General features: G+C 36.8%; 1 protein-coding gene across 2 annotated transcripts in view; it reads left to right on the forward strand.

Moving 5' to 3' along the window:
• The window catches only part of ERCC6L2 (ERCC excision repair 6 like 2), a 151,092-nt gene that overhangs the window by 29,638 nt on the left and 104,153 nt on the right, over nt 1–17,301 (forward strand). For both annotated transcript variants that reach the window (XM_040245234.1, XM_040245244.1), the window contains exons 4-6: nt 994–1,187; nt 12,166–12,327; nt 12,693–12,900. In XM_040245234.1, coding sequence (XP_040101168.1) covers nt 994–1,187; nt 12,166–12,327; nt 12,693–12,900 — 564 coding nt within the window. The remainder of the gene's footprint in view (nt 1–993; nt 1,188–12,165; nt 12,328–12,692; nt 12,901–17,301) is intronic.

A 17,301-nucleotide genomic window follows, 5' to 3' on the forward strand; every position in this document is an offset into this window, starting at 1 on the left:
GATATATGTTGTTAATCTCAATGGGTTAGGAGTTATATGAGTTAAGAAAGAACAGGAAGAGAGTAAGTAGAGACAGTAAGTACTGATAACTCCTGAGGATCACTGCTATAAAGAAACTAAAGTAATGGGTGATAGTTTGAGAGAGATATAAGTTTAATAGCTTGAAAGAGATGTAGGAAGAAGTTTTTTTTATTTGTTTTGTTTTATTGAGAACAATAAATTTGATTTATTTATTGAGAAATATTAGATCATGCTTGTGTTTATATGTGTTCTGTTAAAAAGCAAAATTTAATTATGTTGGGAAGATTGGGGCCAGTTTCTTAAGCATTGACTTCAGGTTGACAGGAAGTAATGGGAGCCGCTATGTAAGTTCAGAGTTTGTCTCTAAATAAGGACATGGGCAGTACACCCATGGTAATAGATGGGAGGGCAGAAAATATGGAAGTAAATATAGGTAGGTTATTGATCTAGTGGTAAGAGCAGAAGAGGTTTTCTTCTAATTGCTTTACTTTTCCAGGTCATCAACTGATAGTATCTGAAAGAGGGGGTAAAGAAATGGACTAGGAAAGTGAAACGGAAAGACAGCTCTGGAAGACCATACATTTCAAGAAAAGCAACCTGGCCTGCTTTGCATATTTCTGTTACCAGTGTGGCCCTTGCAGTTAATATTGGGATCATGACTATACTCTTCTCTGTTTCAGAGAATTATTTTTTTCTTATTCCTCAACTCATTTTGGGGGGAAAATAAAAAAATAGCTGTTACTTTGGACAGGGCTGGGTATCTATTTTTTTTTCTTAAGAATAACAATAAAGTAATGTTTGATGGTCTTCTAAGTTAGATATATTCAGTTGCTCAATTGTATTTTTACTTAACTACAGTGTTAAAAAACAAAGAATAGGATAGTTGATATTGTGTTTTAAGTTTGGAATTCTTTGTCCTTTAAAAAATTATATCATGCATTTTTCTTCTTCTTCTTCTTCTTCTTCTTATAGATGTTCTTAATAGTTGCTCCTCTTTCTGTCCTCTACAACTGGAAGGATGAGCTGGACACCTGGGGATATTTCAGAGTCACTATTTTACATGGTAACAAAAAGGATAGTGAACTGATTCGTGTGAAACAGAGGAAATGTGAAATTGTTCTAACAACTTATGAAACACTGCGCTTATGTCTGGACGAACTTAACAGGTAATCAGAATAATGGGAGTGATTGCATTAGTATTCTGCTTATATCAGTTGTATTTATCTCTTTGTATTGTGGGGCTTTCCAGGCAGCTCAGTGGTAAATAATCTGCAGAGTTGAAAGAGACGCAGGTTTGACCTTTGGGTTGGGAAGAAACCCTGGAGGAGGAAATGGCAACCTACCCAGTATTCTTGCCAGGATAATCCCAAGGACAGAGGAGCCTGGTGGGCTACAAAGAGTCGGACATGACTTAGCAACTGAACACTTTATATTGTAAATTTTTTTAAGCTCTAAATATTCTTCAGCATTATTTAATTTGATTTCAAAGTTATTGAAATAGACAGTTTATAGTAATTAACTCATTTTCTAAAAAGGAAAACCTGAGTCAGGGTTTCTACAGTTCCTTATTTTATTTCCTCTATTACCTCTCCAAGCAGTGCCTATTAATGAATAAGGCTTGTCCTAAATCTCATGTACAATATTTTGTGTATTTGATGCCTCTAGACTAAAATAGTGAGTTTCATGAATGATTTTACTTATGGGAGTCTGTTAATGTAGAGTGGCAAAAAATACATATACATGTTGAGAACCACTGTAACAAGACTATAGGTACCCAAAAGAACTACATTTTTAAGATTTTAGTGGGGAATCTAGATACAGTCAATTATGAAGTCATGTGTGTGCTATGATATGGAATAGAGGATGTTATGGGAGCACGTGAGGAGCCTGACTGCTGCAGAGTGAGGAGAGTAGTCAGAGAGCTTCACAGAGAAGATGATCTGTGAGCTTCCTGAGGACTGAAAGATGAGTAAGAGCAGGAGAATCAAGCAAGAGGGAGCAGACATTTGCAGAGGCCTCCTGACAACGAAGATCACAGCACTTTTTAGTAAATGAAAGCAGTTCTAATGCTTTGTGCATGTAATGACTATACCTAGAATGTAAAAGGAAAGTGGCCAGGAGACAACACCAGTGTGGTAAGCAAGGAACAGATCATAAGACTATTTAAAGCTTCTTAGAGGATTTTGATCTTTATTCTTAGAACAATAAGAGTCTCCTTGAAGTGTTTTCAGGGGATTACTATTATGATAAAAAATGATCAGATTTGCATTTTACAAGTCATCATGTTGCTGTTTGTGCAGAATAGAGCCAAATTGAATGGTGAAAGTCCAGTTAAGAGGCTTGTTCCAGTCCCAACTCCAAGGACCTTGGAATATAACCAAAGGTAATTAAGTTAAAATGATACATTAAGGTGGGGACTGAGGCCAGTCTGACTGATTGTCCTTGGAAGAAGAGAAGGATGTGTCAGGAGCTTGTATACACAAGAAACAATTCAGGAAGATGTATGTAGCAAGAGGGCAGTAGTCTCTAAGCATAGGCGTGAAAAGAAAGTGAAAGTTGCTTGGTCATGTCAGACTCTTTGTGACCCCATGGACTATATAGTCCATGGAATTCTCCAGGCTGGAATATTGGAGTGGGTAGTTGTTGCCTTTTTCAGGGAATCTTCCCAACCCAGGGATTGAATCCATGTCTCCTGCATTGAAGGCAGATTCTTTGCCAGCTGAGCCACCAGGGAAGCCCAAGCATAGGAGACAGACCTCAATGGAAACCAAACCTGCCAACACTTTGATTTTGGAATTCAAGCCCCCAGAGATGTTGTGTCTGGCATCTTTGCTCATCATCATGTTTTTGAGAATCTGCTGTGTTATTGAATGTATCAGTGATCATTCTGTTTAATGCTGAATTGTATTGCATTTTATGAATATATCACACTTTGTTATTCATTTAAGGATAGATGTTTGGGTTTTCTGGTTTTGGTTATTAAAAGTAAACATTTAAGTAATATTTATGTGTAAGACTTCTTTGACATACATTGTAATTTCTCTTGGATAAATTCCTGAGAGTGGGATTTCTGGATTATATGGTGAGTATAAGTTTAAATTTGAAGAAACTGAGAAGCCATTTTTCCAGAGTGATTGTATCATTTTACTCCAGCTAGCAAACTATTAGAGTTCATTTGCTTCATATACTCACCAATATTTGGTATAATCTTTTTGTTTTTAGTGTGTATAGTGGTATCCCATTACAATATAATTTGCCTTTATCTGATCTATATACACTTGAAAAAAAGTGTTTTTTTCTATAATTGTTGGATGTACTGTTCTGTAGGGCTCAGAGGTTAAAGCGTCTGCCTCCAATGCAGGAGACCCGGGTTCGATCCCTGGGTCGGGAAGATCCCCTGGAGAAGGAAATGGTAACCCACTCCAGTATTCTTACCTGGAGAATCCCATGGACGGAGAAGCCTGGTAGGCTATAGTCCATGGGTCGCAAAGAGTCGAACACGACTGAGCGACTTCACTTTCACTTTCAAATATCAGTAAAGTCAATTTGGTTAGGCATTGTTCAAGCATTCTCTGTCTTTACTGATTTTCTTCCCAGTTGGTTTACAGTTTCTAGGAGAGGAATATTGAAATCTTCAATTACAATTATAGATTTATTTCTCCTTTTATTTCAGTCAGTTTTCAATTCATATATTTTGAAGCTCTGTACTTAGGTATTGTGTGTTTGTGTTAGTCGCTCAGTCGTGCCCGACTCTTTGCGACCCCATGGACTGCAGTCCACCAGGTTCCTCTGTCCATGAGATTTTCCAGGCAAGGATAGTGGAGTGGGTTGCCATTTCCTTCTCCAGGGGATCTTCCCAACCCAGGGATCGAACCCGGGTCTCTTGTACTGCAGGCACACACATATCAATGATTAGTATTTTTTCCTTATGAATTGACCCTTTTATCATTAAAAATGCTCCTTTTATGTCTATAATCGTGAAATTTTCTCTGATGTTAATATAGACAATACAATCTTATCCTTACTGTATGTTTATCATTTTCCAGCTTTTAAGTTTTATCTGTTCATTAAGGTGAATCTCTTGTGGTTAGCATATTGTCAGGTCTTGCATTTTTATCCATTTGGATGATCTGTGCCTTTTTATTTGGAGTGTTTAGTTCATTTATACTTAATGTGGTGGATTTAGAGCTACCAGTTTTGTAAGCTCTAGGATTTTATTTTACTCCATTTACAAACTCATAAGTTTGCCTGTTAGTATATGCTGTGAGAAGACAGGAACACTCTGAGGCATGAAGTTAAGTAACTTGTACAAGCCTGCAACAAGTAAGTCGGGGTGAACAAGAGGTTTAAACCTTGACTTTGAATTCAGTATGTAAGAGATATTCTACATTTAGATAAATGTAATAAGTTTATTTATCTTAGCACCAGTCAATTTTAATTTTTATTTGACTGTCTACCCCTTTAGACTGTGAGGTCTTCGATACAGGATAATTTCTGTGTTTTAGTGCTTATTACACTTGCAGGCATATAATTGCATTAGATGGTTATTTTCTGTTATAAATATTAAATAAGAATTCCAAAGTAGAGTTATGTAAATATAAATCAAGTTTCTGTATAAAATAAGAAATATAAAGTGTCTGTTTATGTGGTATTCAGCTTTCCTTTGTTCGAATAGTTTTATTTGACAAATATTCAAAATAATTTATATTCAATCTGAGTAAATACTAAGTAATTTTTGTGAGACTGTTCTAAATGATAGACCAGGATTTATCATAGGCAATATACAGAGTAGATAAACACTATAGGAGTGGAGCTGTATCTCTTTTTGTTATTACTGTTAATGTTTTACTTTATTTTTATCAAAGTTGTATACGCATATTATTTCAAGAGCCAAATATGAACATAGTTCATTCCTGTCTGCCACAACCATTGCCTTTTCTTCAGAGACAGTCACCTTCTTTTACTTATCTTTTTAGTGTTTACTTTTATATCTCAAAGATCACGTTCATGCTGCAGCTTAAAACTTATTTCAGTTTTCAGCATCACTTGTTGATTTACTATAATGAAAAATGATGCTTTTGTTGTATTTTGCACTTCTATTGCTTGCTTTACAGTGTCCTGGCTGGGATAGTTTGTGTAATAGGGAATAGTATATAGGAGATGCAACAACTTCTTAAACAGACTGTTGAACATTTTGTGGTTGTTCAGGCACTAAGTCATGTCCTACTCTTTGCAACCCCATGGACTAGGTGTTCCAGGCTTCCCTATCCTTCAGTGTCTTCCAGAGTTTGCTCAAATTCAAGTCCTGGGAATCAGTGATGCTATCTAACCATCTCATCCTCTGCTGACCCTTTCCTTTTGCCATCAGTCTTTCCCAGCATCAGGGTCTTTTCCAGTGAGTCAGCTCTTTCCATCAGGTGGCCAAAATATTGGAGCTTCAGCATCATTCCTTCAAATGAATATTCAGGATTAATTTCCTTTAGTATCGACTGGTTTGATTTCCTTGCTGTCCAAGGGACTCTCAAGAGTCTTCTCCAGCACCATGGTTCGAAAGCATCAATTCTTCAGTGCTTAGTCTTCTTTATGGTCCACCTCTGACATAGGTGGATGACTAAAGGAAGAACCATAGCTTTGAATATGGACCTTTGCTGGCAAAGTGATGTCTCTGGTTGTAAATACACTGTCTAGATTTGTCATAGCTTTCCTCCCAAGAAGCAAGTGTCTTTTAATTCATGGCTGTACTCACTGTCCAGAGTGATTTTGGAGCCCAAGAAAATAAAATCTGTCACCTTTTCCATATCTGTTTGCCATGAACTGATGGGGCCAGAAGCCATGATTTTAGTTTATTGAATGTTTAGTTTTAAGCCAGCTTTTTCACTTTCCTCTTTCACCCTCATCAAGAGGCTTTTTGCTTCCTCATCACTTTCTGCCATTAGAATGGTTTCATCTGCATATCTAAGGTTATTAATATTTCTCCTGGCAATCTTGATTCCATCTTGTGATTTATCCAGCCCAGCATTTTGCTTGATGTACTCTGCATAGAAGTTAAATAAGCAGAGTGACACCATACAACCTTGTCATACTCTTTTCCCAATTTTGAGCCATTCTGTTGTTCCATCTCCAGTTCTAACGATTGATTATTGACCTGCATAAAGGTTTCTCAGGACACAGGTAAGGTCTGGTTTTCCCATCTCTTTAAGAATTTCCCACAATTTATTGACATCCACACAGTCAAGGTCCTTAGCATAGTCAATGAAGCAGAAGTAGAGGTTTCTCTGGAATTCTCTTGCTTTCTCTATGATCCAACAAATGTTAGCAATTTGATCTCTGGTTCCTCTGCCTTTTCTAAATCCATCTTACTCATCTGAAAATTCTTGGTTCATGTACTGCTCACGCCTCACCTGAAGGGTTTTGAGCATTACCTTGATAGCATGTGAAATGAGTGCAGTTGTATAATAGTTTGAACATTCTTCGGCATTGCCCTTCTTTGGGATTGAAATGAGAACCAACCTTTTCCAGTCTGGTAGCCATTGCTGAGTTTTCTAAATTTGCTGGCATGTTGAGTGCAGCATCATCTTTTAGGATTTGAAATACTTCAGCTGGAATTCTATCACTTCCTCTAGCTTTGTTTGTAGTAAGCGTCCTAAGGCCTAGTTGACTTCACATTCTAGGATGTCTGGCTCTAAGTGAGTGAACACACCATTGTGGTTATCCCACTCTTTAAGACCTTTTTTGTATAGTTCTTCTTGCCACCTCTTCTTAATCTCTTTTACTTTTGTTAGTTCCTTACCGTTTCTTTCCTTTATCTTGCTCATCCTTGCATGAAGTGTTCCCTTAGTATATCATTTACTTGGCAAGATGTCCAGTCTTTCACATTCTATTCTTTTCCTCTCTTTCTCTGCATTGTTCACTTAAGAAGGCTTTCTTATCTCTCCTTGCCATTTTCTGAAACTGTGCATTAAGTTGGGTATATCTTTCCCTTTCTCCCTTGCCTTTACTTCTCTTCTTTTTTCAGCTATTTGTAAAGCTTGCTCAGACAACCACTTTGCCTTTCTGCATTCTTTTTATTTCTTATTGTGATTTTGGTCACTGCCTCCTGTACAATGTTACGAACCTCTGTCCATAGTTCTTCCGGTACTCTATCAGATCTAATCCCTAGAATGTTTTCATCACCTCTACTGTATAATCATAAGGGTTTAGATTTAGGTCATACCTGAATGCCTAGTGGTTTTCCCTACTTTCTTCAATTTAAGCCTGAATTTTGCAATATGGAGCTGATGATCTGAGCCATAGTCAGTTCCTGGTCTTGTTTTTGCTGACTGTATAGAGTTTCTCCATCTTCAGCTGCAAAGACTATAATCAACCTGATTTCAGTATTGACCATCTGGTGATGTCCATGTATAAAGTTGTCTCTTGTGTTGTTAGAAGAGGGTGTTTGCTATGACCAGCGTGTTGTTTTGACAAAACTCTATTAATCTCTGTCCTGCTTCATTTTGTACTCCAAGGCCAAACTTGCCTTTCACTCCAGGTATCTCTTGACTTCCTGCTTTTGCATTCCAATCCCCTAAGATGAAAAAGATGTCATTTTTTGATCTTAGTTCTAGAAGGTCTTTTAGGTCTTCACAGAACCATTTGGCATTAGTGGTTAGGACATAGACTTGGATTACTATGATGTTGAAATGGTTTGCTTTAGAAACAGCCAAGATCTATTGTTTTTGTGATTGCATCCAAGTGCTGCATTTCAGACTTTTGTTGACTATAAGGGTTACTCCATTTCTTCCAAGGGATTCTTAACCACAGTAGCAGATACAATGATAACCTGAATTGGAATCAAGATTGCCGGGAGAAATATCAATAACCTCAGATATGCAGATGATACCACCCTATGGCAGAAAGTGAAGAAGAACTAAAGAGCCTCTTGATGAAAGTGAAAGAGGAGAGTGAAAAGTTTGGCTTAAAATTCGACATTCAGAAAACTAAGATCGTGGCATCCGGTCCCATCATTTCATGGCAAATAGATGGGGAAACAGTGGAAACAGTGGATGACTTTATTTTTCTGGGCTCCAGAATCACTGCAGATGGTGATTGCAGCCATGAAATTAAAGACGCTTACTCCTTGGAAGGAAAGTTATGACTAACGTAGATAGCATATTAAAAAGCAGAGACATTACTTTGTCAACAAAGGTCTATCTAGTCAAGGCTATGGTTTTTCCAGTGGTCATATATGGATGTGAGAGTTGGACTATAAAGAAAGCTGAGCGCCGAAGAATTGATGCTTTTGAACTGTGGTGTTGGAGAAGACTCTTGAGAGTTCCTTGGACTGCAAGGAGATCCAACCAGTCCATTCTAAAGGAGATCAATCTTGCTGTTTCTTGGAAGGACTGATGTTGAAGGTGAAACTCCAATACTTTGGCCTCCTGATGTGAAGAGCTGACTCATTTGAAAAGACCCTGATGTTGGGAAAGATTGAAGGTAGGAGGAGAAGGGGACGACAGAGGATGAGATGGTTGGATGGCATCACCGACTCAATGGACATGGGTTTGGGTGGACTCTGGGAGTTGATGATGGACAGGGAGGCCTGGCATGCTGTGGTTCATGGGGTTGCAAAGAGTCAGACATGACTGAGCGACTGAACTGAACTGAATTAAATTTGCCCATTCCCGTCCATTTTAGTTCACTGATTCCCAAGATGTCGATGTTCATTTTTGCCATCTCCTGCTTGAGCACATCCAGTTTACCTGATTCATGGACCTAACATTCCAGGTTCCTATGCAATATCGTTCTTTACAACATCTGACTTTACTTTCAGCACCAGACACAATTACAGCTGAGCATCATTTCTACTTTGGCCCAGCCTCTTCATTCTCTGGAGCTATTAGTAATTGCTCTTTTCCCTAGTAGCATATTGGACACCTTCTGACCTGGGGGGCTCATCTTTCAGCCTCGTATCTTTTTGCCTTTCGTACTATTCATGGGTTTCTCACAACAAGGATACTGGAGGGGTTTGACATTCCCTCCTCCAGTGAACCACATTTTGTCAGTGTTGAACACTTACCTAATCCAGTTTCCATAGGCATCTGGTCGTACCATTTAAGAACTCAATAACATTAATCAGATTGTTTCTTGGCTTTCTCTGGTACTGGCTTGGGATACTCCTTCCTCTGTTTCATGAGTTGTTTTATTCATCTTCTTCCCTGCTTTTAAAATCTTGTGATTGTTTTTTCCTCTTTTCCTTTGTTCTTAATCTCTTGTCCTTTATTCAACTTTATATTAAGAAAATGAGCAAATCTATAGAAAAATTGAAGTGATAGTACATGAATATCTATATACTCAATCCCTATATTCACTGGTTGTATGTGTGCTTTTTTTTGCAGGGGGGGAGATATAAGTTAACATGTGTGTTGACTATTAAATCCGTTTAGTCTCTCCTAATGTAGAGCATTCCCTCAACTTTAATTTTCTAATGTAAGACATTTCGAGGAGACCAGGCCAGTTGTCTCTTAGGGTGTCTCACAGATTTGTCTGATTGCTTTTTCAAAGAGTTGTGTATTCCTCTACCATATGTATTTTGGTAAGCTGATTTTGATCTAAAGGCTTAATTAGATTCAGATCAGACATTTTTGACTAGAATACTTCATAAATCATACTGTGGACTTCATATTATGTTACATCAGAAAATGTTAATGTCATGTTGTTCTAGTATTAAGGTTGCAAAGTTTGTCCTGTAGGCTAAGGAGATGATCATCAGATCTCTTTATCTTAAAGGTATGTTTCTCCTTTTACAGTTGGAAGTAAGTTGTGAGGTTATACTTTTCTACTAGTTTAATATTCTGGTCCTTCAGTCCTTTTGCTTAGTGGTATTAACATTCAGAAATTATTGTTGTCTGAATCAGTTATTTTACTGGGTTTTCAAAATAATGTTTTCCTAAATTTATCATTTCTTTTACACTTATTAACAGCATTCTCCTACATTTAGAAATTATCCACAGTTTCAACTGACATAGCAAGGTGAATGCTTGATTCTTTTGCTGCCATTTCCAATTTTCAGACTAACACATTGGTATGGTGGTCATCCACAAAGTTTCTCTCTCATTCCCCAGCCCCCTTTTTTTGATTATCAGTGTGGACTTATAGATTATTGAGGTGCAATTTATATGCCATAGAATGTACCCATTTTAAGTCTAGAATGGTTTTTAGTAAATTTGTAAAGCTGTGCAGTTATCACCATAACCCAGTTTAAGAACGTTTTCATCACCTCAAACAGCTTTTTGTTTTCAGTCAGTCTTTGATCCCATCTCCAGTTCTGCTGATGCTGCTGCTAAGTCACTTCAGTCGTGTCCGACTCTGTGTGACCCCATAGATGGCAGCCCACCAGGCTCCCCCGTCCCTGGGATTCTCCAAGCAAGAACACTGGAGTGGGTTGCCATTTCCTTCTCCAAAGCATGCAAGTGAAAAGTGAAAGTGAAGTCGCTCAGTCGTATCTGACTCTTCGTGACCCCATGGACTGCAGCTTGGTCTAGGCAACCACTTATCTGCTTTCTGTCTCTATAGAATTGTCTTTTCTGGAGATTTCATGTAAATTTCATACAATATGTAGTCTTTTGTATCAGGGTTCTTTCACTTAGCATTTTTGAGGTTCCTCCTATAACACGTTTCAGTAGTTTATTCCTTTTTATTGTTGAACAGTACTATTGTATATACCTCATTTTGTTTAGCTAATGGATGGATGTTTAGATTGTTTCCAGTTTGAGGCTATTATGAATAATGCTGCTGTGAACATTCATGTACAAATCTTTGAGTAAATGTAAATTTTTTATTTCTCTGGGAAAGATATCTAGGAATGAAATTGCTGAGTGGTGTAAGGAGTTTTAACATTTTAAGAAAGAGCCAAAGTGGTTTTAAAAAATGTCTATACTTTGCCAAAAGCAGTGTGTCCAGTTTTCCTTGAAAACACTTAATTTTGTCACTCTTTCCTGATTGCCAGTCAGATAGGTTTGTGGTGGTATCTCTCTCTCCTTTTTTTTTTTTTTTCTAATTATGAACTTTTAATGTGCTTATTGGCCTTTATACATCTTCTTTGGTGAAGTGTCTGTTAAAATATTTTAGCATCTTTTAATTGGATTGTTTTAACTTCTGTTGAGTTGTAGTAGCTCTTTATATAATTCTGTATGCAAATTCTTTTATCAGATTATGATTTGCAAATATTTTCTCTGTAGCATGGCTGTATTATGTCTTTTCATTTTCTTAGTGATGTCTGGAAGAGCAAAAGTTTTTTTAACTTTGATGACGTTCAACTTATCAAGTTTTTTTTATTGACCATGCTTTTGGTGTCATAGATCTAAGAAATTTTTCTCTAACCCAAAGTCATAAGAAGTCTTCCTGCATTTTATAAGTTTTATAATTTAGCTCTTTTTTTAGGTCTACAACCTATTTTGAGTTACTTTTTATATATGGCATGAGATAAGAGTCTAAAGTGAATTTTTTCATACAACCCTTGGATTTTTATATATTCAGTGTTTTACACTACCGTATGGTCATTATTTTTAATGATGCTTTAATTTTTAAATTAGCTTTGCTCCTGTGTTCTTTGGACATGCCCCCATTTGTCTTTGAAAGCATCTGTACTTTCTCAGTCTCCCTTGCTGCATACCTGAAACCAACTATTTCTCCGTGGGATCCTGCTTCCTTTTAGTGGATTGACCACTGTGGTTGTTCATTGCTGTTGGGGTAATAATCAATCCTAAACCTTTTTAGCAGGCAGAGCTATGTAGTGCAGCTTTGTAGAAATCATGAGTTTATATTGATATTTTCATTCGTAGTTAGCATTATAAGTTTTGCTTATTTTATATTTATTTTTCTTTTTTCTTTTATTTAAAAGATTCCTTTTGTGATTTTAGTCATGTTTAAATGAGTTATTTCTTTTCATTGTCCCTAAATCTCTGCCCTTTTGTCTCCCTACACCTTTTATTTTCATGGGTTGTCCAAACTTGTGATCATTTAAACAACTAAGTGAAAATTCTGTGGAATCATCAGAGAGTAAAGAAGAAAAACTCCAAAACTTTGGTAGAGAAAACTGGCTAAAATTATATAGACTAAGAAAGGGACATTTTTTCAACCTTTTTTCCTTTTTGTCTCACTTTGTAGTTTGGAATGGTCAGCTATCATTGTAGATGAAGCTCATAGAATCAAGAATCCAAAGGCTAGAGTAACAGAAATTATGAAAGCTTTAAAATGTAATGTCCGAATTGGCCTCACTGGAACCATTCTTCAGAACAACATGAAAGAATTGTGGTGTGTTATGGACTGGTGAGTTTAGAAAATTATGTTCTACTTTCTTAACCTTTTTTTCCTAATTATGTGTTTCTGAAAAAATTAGTTTCTGTTTACAGAGGTGTTTTATCCCTAACATAATATGCACAGTAAAGAGTCCCATGAAAACCCAGCTTTATATATTACTCTTGGTCCCTGAAGTAAATATCTGAAGTAATTTACCAGTCCCATCATCTTATAGTTATTCACTGAAATTGTCATAAAGAACATTCTGCTTTCTTGCCTTTTGTTAGTTATCCTTAATAAACACGTGACTTAGTGTATTTCTTAAGAGCAAAAAGAAGTCTGTTTCTTATATAGTTTAATAAAGCCTTAACATTTTTCTTATTGCCTTTATAAAGGGCTGTGCCAGGACTATTAGGTAGCAGGATCCACTTCAAGAAGCAGTTTTCTGACCCAGTAGAACATGGTCAGAGACACACAGCAACAAAAAGGGAACTAGCTACTGGCCGAAAGGCCATGCAGAGGCTCGCAAGAAAGATGTCTGGGTGGTTTCTCAGACGAACCAAGACTCTAATCAAGGATCAATTGCCTAAGAAGGAAGATCGGGTGAGAACCGCTTTTGTGTATATTAGGAATTCCTTGTCATGTTTTATTTATTCTGAAAATACTTCTTTTGAAGAGGAAATCTATCTCCTGTGGTATTTTATGAATATAGTTTTTTACATTTTACTCAGTGTGAAAAAAATTGTTATGTGCAGAATTTCATAAAATATTAATCGAGCCTGAGGAATCTTCCTCACTAACTTTACTAATGTTTTATCTAACAGGTCTATTATGAGTATACATTAAACTCATTTCTCTTATTTTAGAACACGAAGGCTTTTGATACAATTCTTCCTCAAAGAAGAAAGAACTTCTTGCCCTAATGTGTTTTCTGTTCGTATTTTGCCCATCTTATACTGTGTACCGTCTGTAACCCAGTATGTGGTGTGCTGTGGTTAGTCATTGTCATGTCTGACTCTTTGTCCCCCATGGACTGTAGCCCACCAGGCTCTTCTGTCCATGGGGATTCTCCAGGCAAGAATACTGGAGTGTGTTGCCATGCCTTCCTCCAGAGGATCTTCCCTACCCAGGGATCAAAGCCAGGTCTCCTGCATTGTAAGAGGATTCTTACAATGAGCCACCAGGGAAGCCCAGGAATATTAGAGAGGGTAGCTTATCCCTTCTCCAGGGAATCTTCCTGACCCAGGAATCAAACCGGGTCAATGCAATCTCCTGCATTGTAGGCAGATTCTTTACCAGCTAAGCTACCTGGGAAGCCCATAACCCAGTATGAAAAGTGAAGGTGAAAGTCGCTCAGTCATGTCCGACTGACCCCATGGACCATACAGTCCATGGAATTCTCGAGACCAGAATACTGGAGTGGGTAGCCTTTCCTTCTCCAGGTGATCTTCCCAACCCAGGGATTGAACCCAGGTCTCCTGCATTGCAGGTGGGTTCTTTACCAGCTCAGTCACAAGGGAAGCCCATAACCCAGTATATTCTTTGGTATTTTAATTCTCGCTACAGAACAAAGTAGTTAAAAGCTTCCTTTTAATAGGTACATTTCCTGTAGAATGCAGTGTATATTTGCACAACTAATTTTAAGAGTTTGCATGAAAATTACAGTTAAATTCTGTTAATTGTGTAAGAAAATTTGAAGACTTGACTCTAACAGGATCTTTTTTATTTTTATTTTTTTCAAATGTTAAACCTTTTATTTTGTATGGGCATATAGCTGATTTGAGCATCTTTTCATGTGTTTATATGTATATGTTTTCTTTGGAGAAATATCTATTCAGGTCTTGTGCCCAGTTCTTGATTGGATTGTTTGTTTTTCTGGTATTGAGCTACATGAACTGATTGATATTTTGGAGATTAATTCTTTGTCAGTTGCTTCATTTACTATTATTTTCTCCCATTTTAGGGTTGTCTTTTCACATTGCTTATAGTTTCTTTTGCTGTGCAAAAGCTTTTAAGTTTAATTAGGTCCCATTTGTTTATTTTTATTTCCATTACTCTAGGATGTGGTTCACAGAGGGTCTCACTATGATTTATGTCAAGGACTGTAGTGTTTGTGTTTTCCTCTAAGAGATTTACAGTTTCTGGCCTTACATTTAAGTCTTAAATCCATTTTGAGTTTATTTTTGTATATAATTTTAGGAGGTGTTCTAGTTTCATTCCTTTTCATGTAACTGTCCAGTTTTCCCAGCACCACTCATTGAAGAGACTGTCTTTTCTCCACTGTATATTTCTACCTCCTTTGTCAAAGATAAGGTACCCATAGGCATGTGGCTTTATCTCTGGGCTTTCTATATTGTTCCATTTTTCTATATTTCTATTTTTGTGCCAGTACCATACTGTCTTGATGACTGTAGCTTTATAGTATAGTCTCAAGTCAGGAAGGTTGATTCTTTCAGCTCCATTGTTCTTTCTCAAGATAGCTTTGGCTGTTCGAGGTCTTTTGTGTTTCCATACACATTGTGAAAATTTTTGTTTTGACAGTATTTTTGTCCTTTGCATTTCTGCATTGTCTGTTGTAACGTCCTTTTTCATTTCTAGTTTTCTTGATTTGATTCTTCTCCTTTTTTTTTTTTTTTTTTTTGGTAGGACTTCCCTGTAGCTCAAACGGTAAAGAATCTGCCTGCAATGCGGGAGACCAGGGTTTGATCCCTGAGTCAGGAAGATCCTCTGGAGAAGGGAATGGCAATCCACTCCAGTATTCTTGCCTGGAGAATCCCAGAGAAGCCTGGTGGGCTACAGTCCGTGGGGTCGCAGAGAGTCAGACATGACTGAGCAACTAACATTTCACTTCACTTCCCTTTTTTCCTTGATGAGTCTAGCTAATGAATTATCAATTATATTTTCTCAAAGAACCAGCATTTAGTTTTATTGATCTTTGATATTATCTCCTTCATTTCTATTTGATTTATTTCTACTTTGGTCTTTATGATTTCTTTCCTTCTACTAACTTCAGGGGGTATTTTTTTTTTTTTCCGCTCGTCTTTTTCTAGTTGCTTTAGGTATAGAGTTAGGTTGTTTATTTGATGTTTCTCTTGTTTCTTGAAGTAGGATTGTGTTGCTATAAACTTGCCTCTTACGGTGCTGCTTTTCCCACATCCCATAGATTTTGAATTGTCCTGTTTTCATTGTTGTTTGCTTCTAGGTATTTTTTTATTTCCTCTTTAATTTCTTCAGTGACCTCTTAGTTACTCAGAAACATGTTGTTTATCCTCCGTGTGTTTGTAGTTTATTTTATAGCTTTTTTCCTGTAGTTGTTATCTAATCTTACAATGTTGTAGTCAGAAAAGATGCTTGAAATGACCTCCCGTTTTTTAAATTTACCAAGGCTTGATTTATGACATAAGGTATGGTTTATTCTGGAGAATGTTCTATGTGCATTTGAGAAATAAGTGAAATCTACTGTTTTTAAATGAAATTCCCTGTACATATCTATTAGGTCCAACTGTTTCAATGTATCACTTAAAGCTTGTTTCTCCTTATTAATTTTTTGTTTGGATGATCTGTCCATTGGTGTCAGTGGGGTGTTAAAGTACCCCACTATTACTGTGTTTCTATCCATTCTCCCTTTAATAGTTGTTAGAATTTGCCTCATGTATTGAGGTGCTCCAATGTTGGGTACGTATATATTTATGATTCTTGTATCTTCTTACAGCTGATTCCTCAGTCACTATATAGTGTCCTTCATTATCTCTTATAATGGTCTTTAACATCTTTTTTGTCTCATATAAGTATTGGTACTCCCATTTTCTTTTCATTTCCATTTGTATGGGATATCTTTTTCCAGCCCCTCACTTTCATTCTGTATGTGTCCATATATCTGAGGTGGTTCTCTTTTAGACAGCATATATAAGGGTCTTGTTTATGTATCTGTTTAATCAATCTGTATCTTTTGGTTGGAGCATTTAATCCATTTACATTTAAGGTAATTATTGATATGTATGATCCTATTACCATTTACTTAATTGTTTTGGGTTTGTTTTTCTTTCACTTATGTTTCTTGTCTAGAGAAGTACCTTTAGTATTTGTTATAAAGCTGGTTTGGTGTTGCTGAATCCTCTTAACTTTGCTTGTCTGTGAAGCTTTTGATGTCTCCTCTGAATCTGAAATCCTTGCTGGGTAGAGTAATCTTGGTTGTACCTTTTTCTTTTCATCATTTTGAGTATTCTGCCACTCCCTTCTAGCCTGCAGTTTCTGTTGAAAAATCAGCTGTTAGCCTTATAAGGATCCCCTTGTATGTTATTTGTTGGTTTTCCTTTGCTGCTCTTAATACTTGTTCTTTGTGTTTAATTTTTGTCAGTTTGATTAATATGTGTCTTGCTATCTTTCTCCTTGGGTTTATCCTATATGGGACTCTCCAGGCTTCCTGGACTTGGGTGGCTATTTCCTTTTCCATGTTTGGGAAATTTTTGACTGTAAGCTCCTCAAATATTTTCTCATACCTTTACTTTTTCTCTTCTTTGGGAAGCCCTATAATTTGGATGTTGGTGCACTTAGTGTTGTCCCAGAGATCTCTGAGGCTCTTCTCATTCCTTTTTAGTCTTTTTTTCTTTATTCTGCTCTGCTTCAGTTATTTCTACCATTCTATCTTTCAGCTCACATATACACTCTTCTGCCTCAGTTATTCTGCTGTTGGTTCCCTCTAGTTTAATTTTAATCTCAGTTATTGTGTTGTTCATTGTTGGTTGTCTATTCTTTATTCCTTCTAGGTTCTTGTTAAACATTTCTTGTATCTTCTCAGTCACCCCCTCCATTATATTTATCTGTGCCTCCATCTTATGTCCAAGATGTGGATCATCATTACAATCATTATTCTGCATTCATTTTCAGATAGACTGAATATTTCCTCTTTATTTGTTTGGTCTTGTGAGTTTTCACCATGTTCTTCAACTGCTGTGTGTTTATCTGTCTTTTCATTTCATTTAATTTACTGTGTTTGGGGTCTCC

The sequence above is a fragment of the Oryx dammah genome, unplaced genomic scaffold, assembly GCF_014754425.2.
Source record: "Oryx dammah isolate SB20612 unplaced genomic scaffold, SCBI_Odam_1.1 HiC_scaffold_1, whole genome shotgun sequence".
NCBI classification, from domain to species: domain Eukaryota; kingdom Metazoa; phylum Chordata; class Mammalia; order Artiodactyla; family Bovidae; genus Oryx; species Oryx dammah.